This window comes from Plasmodium fragile (genome assembly GCF_000956335.1).
Source record: "Plasmodium fragile strain nilgiri unplaced genomic scaffold supercont1.89, whole genome shotgun sequence".
Classification (NCBI taxonomy): domain Eukaryota; phylum Apicomplexa; class Aconoidasida; order Haemosporida; family Plasmodiidae; genus Plasmodium; species Plasmodium fragile.
Window position 1 is genome coordinate 1 of NW_012192669.1, and position 13,126 is coordinate 13,126.

The following is a 13,126-nucleotide window of genomic DNA, read 5'->3' on the forward strand; positions in this document are numbered from 1 at the left end:
TTTTTTTTTTTTTTTTTGCGTAAAAAAATATATGCCGTGTCCGGTAACAATTTCCCCCTGTTCGAATTTTTCTTTTTTTTTTTCAACATTTTTTTTTTTTTTTTTTTTAAAAATACAACATATAAATTGCGGCGCAATTTTGGCGCTTCTTAAAATGTAAACAAAAAAAAACATAAAAAATAAAGGCTTTAGATGGCGTACCTTTCCCTTTTTCTCTGTTCAGCGTACGCTATCCTGTTCTCTCAAAAGCTGCCCTCCCACTTGGCAGCGCAATAAAAATAAGCGTGACAATGAACCAAATGGGAGTTCGTCCGTAGCAAAAATAACAACCTACAGATATTTAAGCAATCCAAAAAGTTGCAGAAAAATAAATTAGTAAATGTATAAACGGTAGAAATTACCTGCGCAATATATGAATAAAAAGGAGAAAAGAAAAAGGCAGTAATGCTTTTCAAGTAACTTTACCGTGCCACTCCTGCTACTCCACATTTTTGAAATTCCACGTGTGGATTTAGAAAACGGTACTGTCCTGCACAGTGGGCACATCTGCTCGAAAGTGCCACTCTCATGTGAGCGTTTTCAATTCACAGCATATGTCCCCAGTGAAAAATAAGCAACAGATTAGCAAAATTTTATATCCATATATATACTTTACGCTGCACAAACTGTGTCCTTCTCACCATTCATATATAAATAAGCCCCAAACTCTAGGAAATTTTTGTTCCATCCTTGAGAAGTCACTCAAAATAGGCGCAACATTACGACCGCCACACTGGTTAACAAGGCATCATCTAACGAACCAGAGGCAGGATGATAAACGATGAAGACTTGAGTCTGGAGTCCTTTAAAAAGCTAAAGCAGCTGGAGGAAAAAATAAACGAAAAAACAAAAAAGAATGAGAACAGGAAAAAGGAAGAAGACAATAAGGTAAAAAACTTCATGCAACTCAAACTGTTAGAACACTCATTACCACATGATGTCAGGAAAAAAATAAAATCCTTAAAAATCGACAACATGAAAGATCTAGGAAAATTAGCTGTCACTAAGAAGAAGAAGTTTTTTGTGAAAATTTTGGATCGCAAGGATTTGAAGAACCAGCAGAAGCGCAAACAGAAGTAGGCCCCAATCAATTTGTGGAACATACCCTACAAACGCATCTTTGGTGAAACGATGTTTTAGTAGCAACCGCCCTGCACTTCACTCTGCGGATGGCGCACACAGGGCACGCTTATGAGCCTCGCCATGTACGCAGACAATGCAGTACAAGACTTTATTTATTTTTTTTTTTTAAAGTTCTACATATACAACTTTTGTGAATACGTAAGTTTTTCCACGCACATCTATTAGCACACACGTGCTTACTTAATTTGAGAGGGAATGTCATGGTACGTCTCCTTCCAGTCAAATTTGTCGCCATTAAACGGCATTATTTTCCGTGTATTTTTAATCAGTTCCTTATCTGAAAAAAAAGAATAAACGGTAAACAAAAAGGGATGTTTTTTTTTTTTTTTTACGTGCAACTTTGTCTTGCTTAGATGTACACATGCATGAGGGCACGTTCATACACGCCTTCTCATTTTGCATGAAGCATGCTTGATAACCCCTTGTACAAATTACCTATATGGATAAGAAACTCGTTTAACTCATACAACGCGCTATTCTCACACTCTCGTATAGCGGACACAATATTTGCCGAAAAATTATCAACAGCCTGAGTAAAAAAAATAAAATCAAATGGGTTAGAAATGTGTAAAAGGAGAGATGTTGCTAATAGTAAAGTCAATACGAAAAAGGTCTTGTGCCTCCCGTTTTCACTCCTGTTCACTCCTCTTCTTTTTTCTATTCATTCATCCGTACGCTGTTCACATGGACCCTTTTCTCAAAACGCTTGGTGGCCTTAAAATTGATGTTCGCGTCTTCGAAATACGTCAGAACTATGTCTATGGTGCCCTGCAGATTTTCCAAAAGGGGATTTGCATTTGGTACAGTGTCATTTGAGAAAATATTTTTCACACAGGTACTTATGCAAATAGGACAAAATGAAAGAGCGATAATTTTATTTCTACATTTAACAGAACTTCTTCATCCGTTGTTAAAAAAGTTACATTCCAGGAGCTTCTCCACGAACTGGCGCTATGAGGGGGGAGGGGCAAAAAAAAAAAATGGACATTTCCATCGTTTGGTTAATAATCAAATTTGTGCATGAACATTTTGGGAATTTTTTTTTTTTTTTTTTTTTACTGGAAATTTTTCAAATAGTGTCTATCGCAGCATACGACAAAGAGGAGATTAAATCTGCCTTCGTGTTCCTTAGCGTAGACGGACGAGCAACATTTCACGCTAAGGCCATTCTTCGAGTTGATATTAACAGTTGGGTAATTAATCGTTTGTAGTTCGTTCCAATTCGAGTAGTGCACTTGGACATACTCCTCCAGTTTTGCGCTGCAGCTGTTTCTGTCACATGGGATCAGGTCAAAGGATGCAAAAAATATAAAGCAAAGAAAAACAAAACCCAAAATAATGTTCGTGAAATTACGCATGTTCTACTTCCCCACCAGTGCAGTGGAAGAAGACACAGTAATCTCTCTCCCCTTTGATGCACAAATGTCGAACCTATAATTCTCCAAAAGATCTGGGTACCTCACTTCTTCAACGTCCGCCGTTGTGTTTACCTTCTGTTGAATAAAATGTGTTCGTAAAATTTCCGAAAAGGTGCAGGGAAACATACACAAAAATATAATCTGTTAGAAAAAGAAAATTCCCTTGTGGGAGTACCTTCTTCAAGTGGTTCACATCGAGCAACGATTTCAACTTCGGCTGGAGATACGAATTGCCAACCTTGGACTCCTCACAAGTGATGACCTTCGCGTGAGGAAGTTGTTGGTGGGTGGTGTTTTGGACGCATACGCGTTAATGAAAGGGTACTAGGACAGAATATGACCAAATTATAGCATTTGCATTGGGACATGCGGAGGTGTAAGCCTGACTGCCACTGCTTCATGAAAAGAGCAGCCTGACTCATTTGATACAACTCTTACATAATCGTCACCAGAGAGGGGAATGATAGCGTAATTCTTTTCATTGTGAGCAGCCACCGCTTCTTCAATTGTGTTTTGAATCGCCGCACTTGTTCCAAACAGGGTTTTTAAGTCTATGTGAAGGTGTTGAATTGGATGGGAAACTACATACAAGTGTAAACGCAGAGTGGAATATCCCTAGCAACATTTCGAGAGGTCAACATGTAGCAGCCCCCTCTTGCTGCATGCATCAAGGAAAGGTGTGTAGAGCGTGCCATTCCTCCACACCTGACACTAAGTCTGCTAAGTTCCCCGGAGGCGCATGCATCAAAACATGTCTAATAAAATTCTTCTTTTCATTCAGTAGGCTTTCCATCTTATCATCTTTAATTGGCAATCCACAGTTTGGCACAGCGCGGGAAGTTATTCGGGTCTATATTATGAAGGGCACATTCCAAAGGAGTTTACAGCTTTATAAAAAAAATAATAAAAATAAAAAAAAATCCCACTCATCATGCTAAATTTGCAATGCTGATAAGACGTGAGTGCTAATAAAATAGCGTCCCCTAATTTAATTCACCCCTCCTGTATTTTCAACTTAGTCACTGTCCCGGTGTGCCTAAAAAGGGTATGACATATTAGCGCACGCGAACGACAATGTCCAAAATAAAAAAATACGCATGCCCCTTCATTCCAAGCTCAATTCAGTGTACTACAAGTGAAGCTTTTCATTTCCCCCCCCCAAAAAAAAACAAAAGGAATAATTGACTAATATTGACAAGTTTCCCACACCTTCCCAAAGTTGTCACATTTCACTCCTCCCAATGTAGCAAAAAGACCTTGGCCCAAAAAAATGGCCACGAAAAAGTGAAAAAAACAATTCGGCTATTGTTACGAAAAAAGAACAAAACTTTCAAAGCTGTCCGAAATAGCTCCCCCATTTTTTGTGGAAAAATAAAAACATGTCTTTTTGAACAAATCCAATTAAATTCTGGTGAAAAACATATGCAATTTGTTATTAGTGAACAAAAGATGAGAAAGGGTGTAGGACATCGAACATACGTTCATATTAAAAAAGTGTGAATATTGCACAACTGTAAAAATGCAAAACGGGGGAATTGCAAATTTGTGAAATGCTAAAGCATATCATAGCAGAGCAGAGCAACTGGACGTGCCGCGCGAGACGGAAAAAACGAAAAAATTAATAACACTACAAAAAACTACATTAACGGTGAAAATATAAATTTTAATAACGGCACATATATATAAATAAAAACATTAGACATGTGCGTAGGTGCTATGCCTGTGGGGGACGCACACACACATGTTGGCTGTTCAAGGGAGGGAATAATTTTGCTATATGATAAGCAACAAACACAAGTACGAAAAAAAGTAAAATAAAAATAGTCCGCATATGCGTGCGGGCATGACGCAACGGCAACTCGCAAGGTAGGAAAAAATAAATTAGAAAAAAAACATTCGACTATTGGGCCAACCTCCAACAACCCTTTCAACAATCGACCGTCCTCATTTCGTGATGAAAGTAACACTAAAAAAATTCGGGGATGAGCCCCTAAGCTAGCTCAGATCAAATTAATTAGCAGCTAGATTTTATCGGGATCGTTTCTTCTGATGTTTTCTCGCTGTAGTCCTTACTGTACCTCTTTATGAAATTTATTCCATCGCCTTTTCTGTTGTCTGATGGGGGAAGAAAGGGTGGCATGCAATTAGCCCGGGTCGACATTGCCAAGGCAAACATGCCACTACACATATTTTTCTTCGAATAAAGAAAGAACGTCAAAATAAATACAAAAAAACATATCATACAGCAGCATAACGGAACAATCATTTGTGAAAAGACAAAGTTAAAAATTTACCTATTGGCAGGAACCAAAGGAATGGGGATTCGCCGAAAACGTCCTTGAAATTCTGGTACATACCTTTGTTATAGTATTTCTGAGGGATGAGGAAGGAGTCAATGGGTGTATAGCTGAACGAGCATAAGCAGGGGCAACAGGACAGTGTCAAAAATGAAGCATTACCGAGTAGGACTGATTTTGGTAATTCGTCTGCTTCTCGCAAAATTCGATGGTCGTCATGGCCTTATACATGAGCCTACGAAGGAAAAAAAAAACAAAAATGAACACACAGGATTATAACAATGGAGAGAGAGACACGAATGATGAGAAGGGTCGAAATTCACAGGCATGGATTCACCCATCAGGGTGCACATTCCTGCATACCATATGTGAAAAAATAAAAAACAAGTAATGATGAGGGCGAGGAACGAATTCAGGGTTTCTCCAAAGAGTAGCAAAAATAACTCGTTAAATGGGGTCTAAAAAAAAGGGGACAGGAAAAAAAAAAAAACATAATAATAAGTTATTTTAAATTGCACCAATAATCACGTCAACTTAGCAACTCCCCCGCCAACTGAAAACCCAAACAGTTGTAATTCCTCCATGTGTGTCCCCCTAACTGTGCGTAGTGCAAACTACCCTGGAGAGACGTACCTGCCTGTGATTTATGGCATCCCTAACCGAATTGAACATCGTGATCGATACAAACACAGTCGTCATACAACAGTAAATTAAGGAAAGCATAAAGTACTTGTGATTATTGTACCCAACACAGTTATATATCCACGGACAATGATGGTCCATTTTCAAAATGCACTTTTTGCAAACTCGACAATGATGTGTCCTATCAGGTTTGAATTTGCAACACCATTTGCAGTACCGCCTTTCTCCCGTTTTTTTTTTCTCCAATAAGTAATTATCCATATGGTCTGCGTAATTCTCCTGGTGATCTTTAATTTCCCATTCATCGGTGTCTGGAACGGATCCAGGGGGGACTATTATGGACAGCACGTAATTCACGAGGTACATTATCAGGCTGACGTGGAAAATTACTACTTCGGTGATTCCTCTGCGGAGGGAAGCGGTGCGATGGAGGGGTGAAACGGAGTGACGATATAAGACACGGACATTTACACAAAGTCATAAGCACCAATGGGGCAAATATTAAATCTGCCCTTCTCGCTCCACATGTTCATAAAAGCGCGCCACCACCACCGCAAGATTACCTCTTAAAGTCGTAATTGACGTACACCTTTCTGTGGCTTCTCAATATAAGTGGCAGGCAGTGGTACTACAGGGGAAAATGAAAAAGATAATCATTTTTTTTTTTTTTCATTGTCCACGTAGAACCCTTCCAAAGGCTCATTCCTGAGTAGAAAGACGCTCCAGGGGCATCCGCCAAATGTAGTTGCCCCCGTCTATGTAGGACACTCCCTCACAACACTTACCATTACATATATGAGGTATATGACGAATAAAAGAAGGAAAATAAAAAACACAGGCAACAGACGGACAAATTTGCTCCGGTTATTTTGTATAGTGAAAATTTCCTCGGCGTTGTTGTGCTTCCCCGTGTGTTCAGGGGAGTACTCGCCACTGTAGTCGTCACTGTACCCTGCCGTGGTATCGTCATTTGTTGCTTTGCTTGCTTTAGCCGCCGTTGACGTTTCCTGTACTATTTCTTCCTTCGCCTTTTTTGTCAAATTTATAATGCTCTTATCCGTGGAGTACTTTCTGCTACTCGCGCTTCTCTTTTTCTTCTGTTTATTTTTCTGCACAAGGGAGGGAAAGAATAGGAAATACACGTTGCCAATATTTTTAAATTAATAAGCCTTTACTCCCAGTGGCCCAATTGGAGTGAAATAAATTTTTATAAGTTCGCAAACGATGCAAGATGCGGGAAAATGTAGACTGAGTTGGATTGCCGTGGCAGAAGGGAATTCAAGACGCAGCAACAGGGCATGCAACGGACGACGTAGTGGACGACGAAGTGGATGACGAAGTAGACGACTCGGTGGAGAGAAACACACTGGGTGCACAGAATCGAGCACATGCTCACTACACGCCACGTTGAAACATTCTTTTCAATTTTCACGTTCCATCCTACGCACCTTTTTCTTCTTCTTAGTGCCACCACTGGAGTCGGTTTTATCTGACACCACAATTATTTTACTATCATGATCTAAAGTATCTTCAGTAGTTTTCTCTTCATTTGCATTTAACATTTTAAGTGTTATACTACTTGGTAAAGGAATAAAAGGGGAGGCATAAGGAGAAGGTATATATATCCTCTATATTCAGTGTAACATAATGATTTTTTTTTTTTTTTTTTTTATTCTTCTTATGGGGTCTTCCTGTTTGGTGTTCCTCTTCGCTAAGCTGTGTTGCGTGTGCGTCCTGGCACCACTTTCACGCTTGGCCTTATATAGCTCTGTTAGTTCATAACAAGGCATTCATATATAATTGTATATTTGCAGACATTCGTTCACGTATATGGGTGCACACACTAAGTTGGGGGCATAAATGACGCCTACCTGTTACCTCTGTACACTTGTTCCTCTTTTGTAATGTGTCACTGGTATGAGAGAATCGGGCAATTCGACCTTTTTCAATTAAAAGGAAAAAAATCCAAAGGCCGAATCGCAATAGAGAGTTGCTAAACGAGGGGCATGACTGTCTAACGTGTGCGTTGGCGGACAAACAAGCGTGTCCAGTACAAACGCGTCAAATACGAACATGTGAAAGACAAACGTGGGATAAAGAAACGCATGAAAAAGAAACGCGTGAAACAGAAACGCGTGAAACAGAAACGCGTGAAAGACAATCGCGTTTACTTGCAAACAAACAAATAAAAAGTGAAAACAAATCTTCTTTATGAACAGATAAGAAAGTGTATACATGCGCATGTGTGTACTGCGCTCCCCACCCAATGCACTATAACACCTTCACGCGCAAGTAATTTTGCATAACTATATGATATTATATCAAAAACTACATACGGGAAAATGCAATAGTAAACAAAAAAGTGGGGAAAAAAAAAAAAAAAAAATCATTCACATGTATGATAAAAATAAATTACGTCCAAAAAAAAACACATACGAACAAACACAATTTTTTTTTCTTTTTTTTTTTTTTTTTTAAAGCTATAAATAGTTAAATCAAAAAAGGAGGGGGAATAGAACGGAAAATAACACTAAAGACGGAAATTTCTTTCCCTTTGCGTGCCCACTTGTTTCCTATTTTCTCAAAATGTCACATTTGCATTTATTGGTATGGTAAGACGCGTAAAAATGTGTCATTCAGGGGGAGAACGTTGCAAAAAATTACGCAAAGGGGGGCTGTTAAGCAGGCGTGTCTGCGATGTGCTAACTGCTGAAGAGTGACTCCGAAAACCCTATTAGCCAAATGTAATTCTCCATACGTGGGTAACAAATCCTGCAACACAACGCGCGCCCTGACTTTACTAAAAAAAAAAAATGTAAGACGCGAACGGTACACACAAATGCACTGATGACAAACGAGTCAGTAATTCTTACACAGCATAGAGGTATCCACTTGAGTGTCTTTACATGTGGTCATTCGCGCAGTCCTCAAGAAGGTGTAGTCATAACTGTGCTCAGGACACGGCAAAAAATAAATGAAAAAATTAAATGAATGCAGCTTACGGCTCAAATCTTCCAACTTTACTTTTCCTACAAAAAACAGGGCACGCTGACAATTGAAGAATAAAATGCCCAAAACTTCAACAAAGCAGACGTGTATGTACAGGTGGATTTAAGCTCAAAGGCGTGTGCGTACAATCGCTTATTTACGCAGTCGCCTATGCAAATGTACCTTTACGCGTATAGATAGGACAGTGTAACAACCGTAAGTGAACATCACAGTTGGGAGGGGGGAAAAAAAAAAATGCAACAAAATAAAGTCTTTTATATGCTCAACAAAGGTTACGTGTCGTGTCCACGTATTTGTGGCGTAAGGTCTAAATGTTAATCAAAGAAACGCCGTTTCTCATTGAAGGGACGAAAAAATGAAAAAGTAGGAAACGCATTCGCATAAATGAATGTTTTAAAGGTAATGAGTTTCGCTTTGCCCTGTTTCGCATCTCCTCGATTGCCAATTGTCCATATACAGCCTTTATTATATTTGTGCGGAAAAAGTTCACGCTGCGCAAAATTTCAATTCAGTCTACCTCAAGTTTTTGGCTCGTTGGGCACGTACGTAAACGCATGCCCCTGCAATTACGCAAGTAAACCATTGCAGGTTATTCCCCCTATTTACGATTTCAGTTTGTAACAGAATTTTCCCACATAAGTGAAGGCGATTTTTGCATTTCCTGTTCCTTAACTTTGACTTTAATTTTAATGTAGTTATTGTTGCTCTTTATTTTGTAGAAGAGGCACAAAAAAAAAGGGAACAAAAAGACAAAAATAATGACAACAAAAAAAAAGACGAAAAAAGGGGGAATTAATTTTGTAAAACCATGCACATGTGGGCATGTAAAAAATAACGATCCTTAACAATTTTTTAATCGTCATTTCTTCCTTTAATATCTTCATTTTGTGCAATTTTCCTACACTGCCATAAGTTTTTTTTTTTTTTTTTTTTTTTGGTTTCCTCCGATGTGAAACAATTCGTATGAATCGCCTTGGTTCTGCTTTCATTTCTTCGCTTTACTCTATTTGACTTCTTCAATTCTTCCTTTTTCCCAGTTCTACACGCGAATGGCCAATTCATTCTTCCTCGAAAAGGAACAACGTGCAATGGAATGCCATGCAGAAAAGTTGCAAAGTTCATCACACGCGTGACATTTCTTCGCGTTTTTTGCTTTTCACATGGTGGCGGAAAGTAAAATACATCGCGGAAATCGTTGTGACAAATGTGAAAAAGACAATGAATAATTCTCTCGCATTTTTAAAGGTTGATCTCTCAATTAAACACGTAAAATTGTGCATACGAATTTGACAAAAAAGACTCCATGTTCCCACGTTTCCCAACTGCGCCCACAATTCGTGCGTAGCAACATCTTCACATTGCTACTTTTTTTTTTTTTTGAACAGGTTATGGGTAAATGGAGGCATTACGTACGTAAAAACGGGTACGCAAATAACTTCTTCATATTTACCAGCGTCTACACGCATGTAGTGATGGTACATTATGAATAGGACAAATTGGGATGGACCAATTTGGAGAACCTCCAAATTGTGTGCGCAGAATGACACACAGGTGGAGTGGAACCGAAACGATCACATAAGCAAAACAAACATATAATTTTATGGAGTTTTTTTTGTTTAATGAAAAAATGGAAACATTTCATTAAAGACATGTGTCACAAAGCCTGTCCCCGCATTATCCTATCCATATGCACTTTTCCATTTGTCCCCATTTGTAATCAAATTTCTTATAAAACGCTTCTCGCCCTGGTTGGTAACTATCTTTTTGGAAGGCAAACAATTAAATCGTGGTTATCATCCAAACGTTTTTAAAACTCATATTGGTAAGTCTTCCGATTTCTTCTAAGAAAACTGGTTCCCCTTTTGCGCCTCCCGTTCACTACGCACTGCTGAGCCAGATCTACACGTACTGAGTAAAAATGCAAACCAACGCAGGACATCAAAAACGATGAAAAAGGAAAATGACGATGACGATTCCTTGACCTTTTCCTCGGAAAGGGATATTTCCAATTTGTATCGAAAGGACCATTATATGAAGCACTGTCATGTTAAGAACCACATTGAGCCAATAGCATTGGAAGACGAAATTCATATTTTGAAAAGGGAGGAACAACAAACGTTTAAATTAAGCGACATTTTAGAATCACTGGAAAGAATAAAAGAAGAAAAAAATGAACCATCAAATGAAGATATCATTTTACCAGAATATGTAGAGCATGAACAAATTGAACCTGAAAAAGAAAGCGAAGAAAGGATACATTGTGGAGTATACTTACACGAAGTAAACATAATAGATAATTCATATTTGCATTCATCCTATGACAATATAATTGATGAATATTTTAATCCTATACGCATAAAGGGTGATATGTACGTAAATAACATTGTCCATTTTGAAGACTCTTCAACCTATCGTTCCATATTTGAGGTACGCAGAGTAGAGTGGTTCTTAGGGTTAGAAATCAATGAGAGAAGAATACATGAAATTGTCCCATACACACAAGGAATGTCTTTTCGAATCCCATTTGACGCATTAGGAAAATATATATTTTGTAAAGCATACAGAAATGTGCACATAAATTCGGAGTATCAAAAAGGGGGAAGAAATACCGTCTTCGATCCTCATACCTTACATAAGAAGCCTGTGAAATTTAAAATAGAACCAAAATGTGTTGAAAAATGTTCTATTACTTCTAAAGGGCCTGTCCTAATATCCATAGATAGTGCCTTCCAAATATTGAAATATTTATGCAACAATCATTACTCCATCCACGTGGTTGTTGAAGACCCGTTGGATAATTTTTGCAACTTGTCCACCTCATCTTTTTCTGATGACGGGAAAGTTACGACTACATCCAACGCGACGAACTTAACGGATGAGAACCACCGCTTTGTTTCTACCCTCTCCATCAACTGTGACGAGATCAAATTTTGCCTAACAAATTGGGAAACCGCAGAGGAGGGTCAACCTCCAATAGGTGCAACGTATCATACTCAGGGTGCCAAAACAAACAATGACATGCGAAGAAACGCTGCTTTTAATTTCTTTCGCTTGTTCGAATTGCAAAATGATGGTGCGCACAGCTCATCTGATTCAAGAGTGGAAAAAAAGAACAACCGCAGTGGGGATGAAGATAATGAAAAAATCGCAAAAGACGTAAAATCGCTCCAAATCGATGGGCAGAATGCACACAAAACAAGGCGTCTTAAAAGAGAAGGCAAAAAAACCGAACTGACACTTAACTTGTATGAAGTAGAATTCAGACTATCCAGTAAAGAAGACTGCGTTGTGGTTAGCATCGGAACAGATTTACACAGATCACTTAAATTTGTCAAATATAAAATGATTACTATCAAGCCGATTGGGAAGAACACCTCAGCCAATGAGCTGTGGCTAACACTAGTAGCTTTCAAATCTGCGTACTCTTATAAAAATGTTTTTAAAAAAAATGCAAAAGTAATTTATACAAATACGAACATTTCGTTCGTTCAAAATATAGTAAACAATTATTTGACAAAATGCATGGAAAGGAATGCAGACGGAGCTATGCCTCTCCAGAAGATAAGCACCATTTTTAACGAAGCGGGGTGAAAAATAAGACAGAGGAAGAGGTTATCGCCCCATATGCACGTTTTGCCAAAATACACACAGGGGGTTAGCAGTTTACGCATGTCCTGCTGCGGATAATGGGGAAAATGCGCACGGAACCCGCATATAGCCACTTTTCCAATCTCTAAACTTCTTTTCCGATTAAGCCTGCGCCAACGCCTTACATATTTACTTATCATCCAACTCGCACATGCAGTAACTTCCAATAATATGCCACGTTCGATTGTCACCTATATGAAATGTACCCACAAGTGATGATCCACTTGGGGAGAACAGACAAAAAAATAAAGATTCACCCAAATTCGAACCGCATTTTTGAACCCTTCCTCCTTTGTTCTTCTCAACCTTGACAAATGCCCACCCGAGTTGTTGTCAAAGGGGGATTCCCGATGTGTTGCCCAGAGACGTACAACGACAACAGGTAGGTGTTCTTTTCCTATGTTCTTGTCCGAACACTAAGCATACATAAATGTTCATTTATGTAGCAAATAGAATACACCCTTCCGCGGGGATGAAACAAAAACTGACTGCACATTGTTGCGCCTACTCAATTTGACATCTTCCTTTTTTTGTTTTGTTGTTTTTCGGGGGCGAGCCCACAAACATAAAATTCACGCAATCGAATATCTGCCTCTGTGAAAAAAAAAAAAAAAAAAAAAAAAAAACCTTGCGCGCATATATATACATTTTAAAACTTTTCTGGATCCCCCGTTGTATCAAAAAGGAAAACAAAATTAGGAACAGGTCTGCGCCTCTCCTATATATGACACTTCCCCAAAGGTACGCCAAATATTTATATATATATGTATGTATATATTTGATTCCATCCATTGCGCCTACTACCTTAAGCAGCTATGCGTCACCGACGAAGCAATTTTTTCGGCACTGTTAAAGAATTTTTGCCCCTGACGAGCACTTGGCAACATAGAGAACGGGACTTGTTGTGCCGTACTCTATGCAAAGTGACGT

At 38.7% G+C, this 13,126-nt stretch overlaps 4 protein-coding genes across 4 annotated transcripts; 2 read left to right on the top strand and 2 right to left on the bottom strand.

The window, feature by feature from the left end:
- Positions 1 to 810: 810 nt before the first annotated feature.
- Positions 811 to 1,119, top strand: AK88_05024 (uncharacterized protein; the record flags this gene model as incomplete). Its single annotated transcript, XM_012482628.1, has 1 exon — positions 811 to 1,119. The coding sequence occupies one exon, from the start codon at positions 811 to 813 to the stop codon at positions 1,117 to 1,119; it is 309 nt and encodes a 102-aa protein (XP_012338051.1).
- A 239-nt stretch (positions 1,120 to 1,358) lies between these two features.
- Positions 1,359 to 3,393, bottom strand: AK88_05025 (uncharacterized protein; the record flags this gene model as incomplete). The annotated part of the gene is made up of 9 exons (XM_012482629.1): positions 1,359 to 1,459; positions 1,618 to 1,711; positions 1,858 to 1,950; positions 2,067 to 2,133; positions 2,242 to 2,454; positions 2,614 to 2,675; positions 2,776 to 2,862; positions 3,039 to 3,151; positions 3,306 to 3,393. The coding sequence occupies 9 exons, from the start codon at positions 3,391 to 3,393 to the stop codon at positions 1,359 to 1,361; spliced, it is 918 nt and encodes a 305-aa protein (XP_012338052.1).
- A 1,221-nt stretch (positions 3,394 to 4,614) lies between these two features.
- AK88_05026 (uncharacterized protein) lies at positions 4,615 to 7,101 on the bottom strand (the record flags this gene model as incomplete). The annotated part of the gene is made up of 8 exons (XM_012482630.1): positions 4,615 to 4,715; positions 4,895 to 4,973; positions 5,060 to 5,132; positions 5,261 to 5,355; positions 5,531 to 5,945; positions 6,103 to 6,167; positions 6,325 to 6,648; positions 6,988 to 7,101. 8 exons carry the CDS (start codon positions 7,099 to 7,101, stop codon positions 4,615 to 4,617), a joined length of 1,266 nt encoding a protein of 421 aa, XP_012338053.1.
- A 3,394-nt stretch (positions 7,102 to 10,495) lies between these two features.
- AK88_05027 (uncharacterized protein) lies at positions 10,496 to 12,139 on the top strand (the record flags this gene model as incomplete). The annotated part of the gene is made up of 1 exon (XM_012482631.1): positions 10,496 to 12,139. One exon carries the CDS (start codon positions 10,496 to 10,498, stop codon positions 12,137 to 12,139), a length of 1,644 nt encoding a protein of 547 aa, XP_012338054.1.
- Between the last annotated feature and the right edge of the window lie 987 nt (positions 12,140 to 13,126).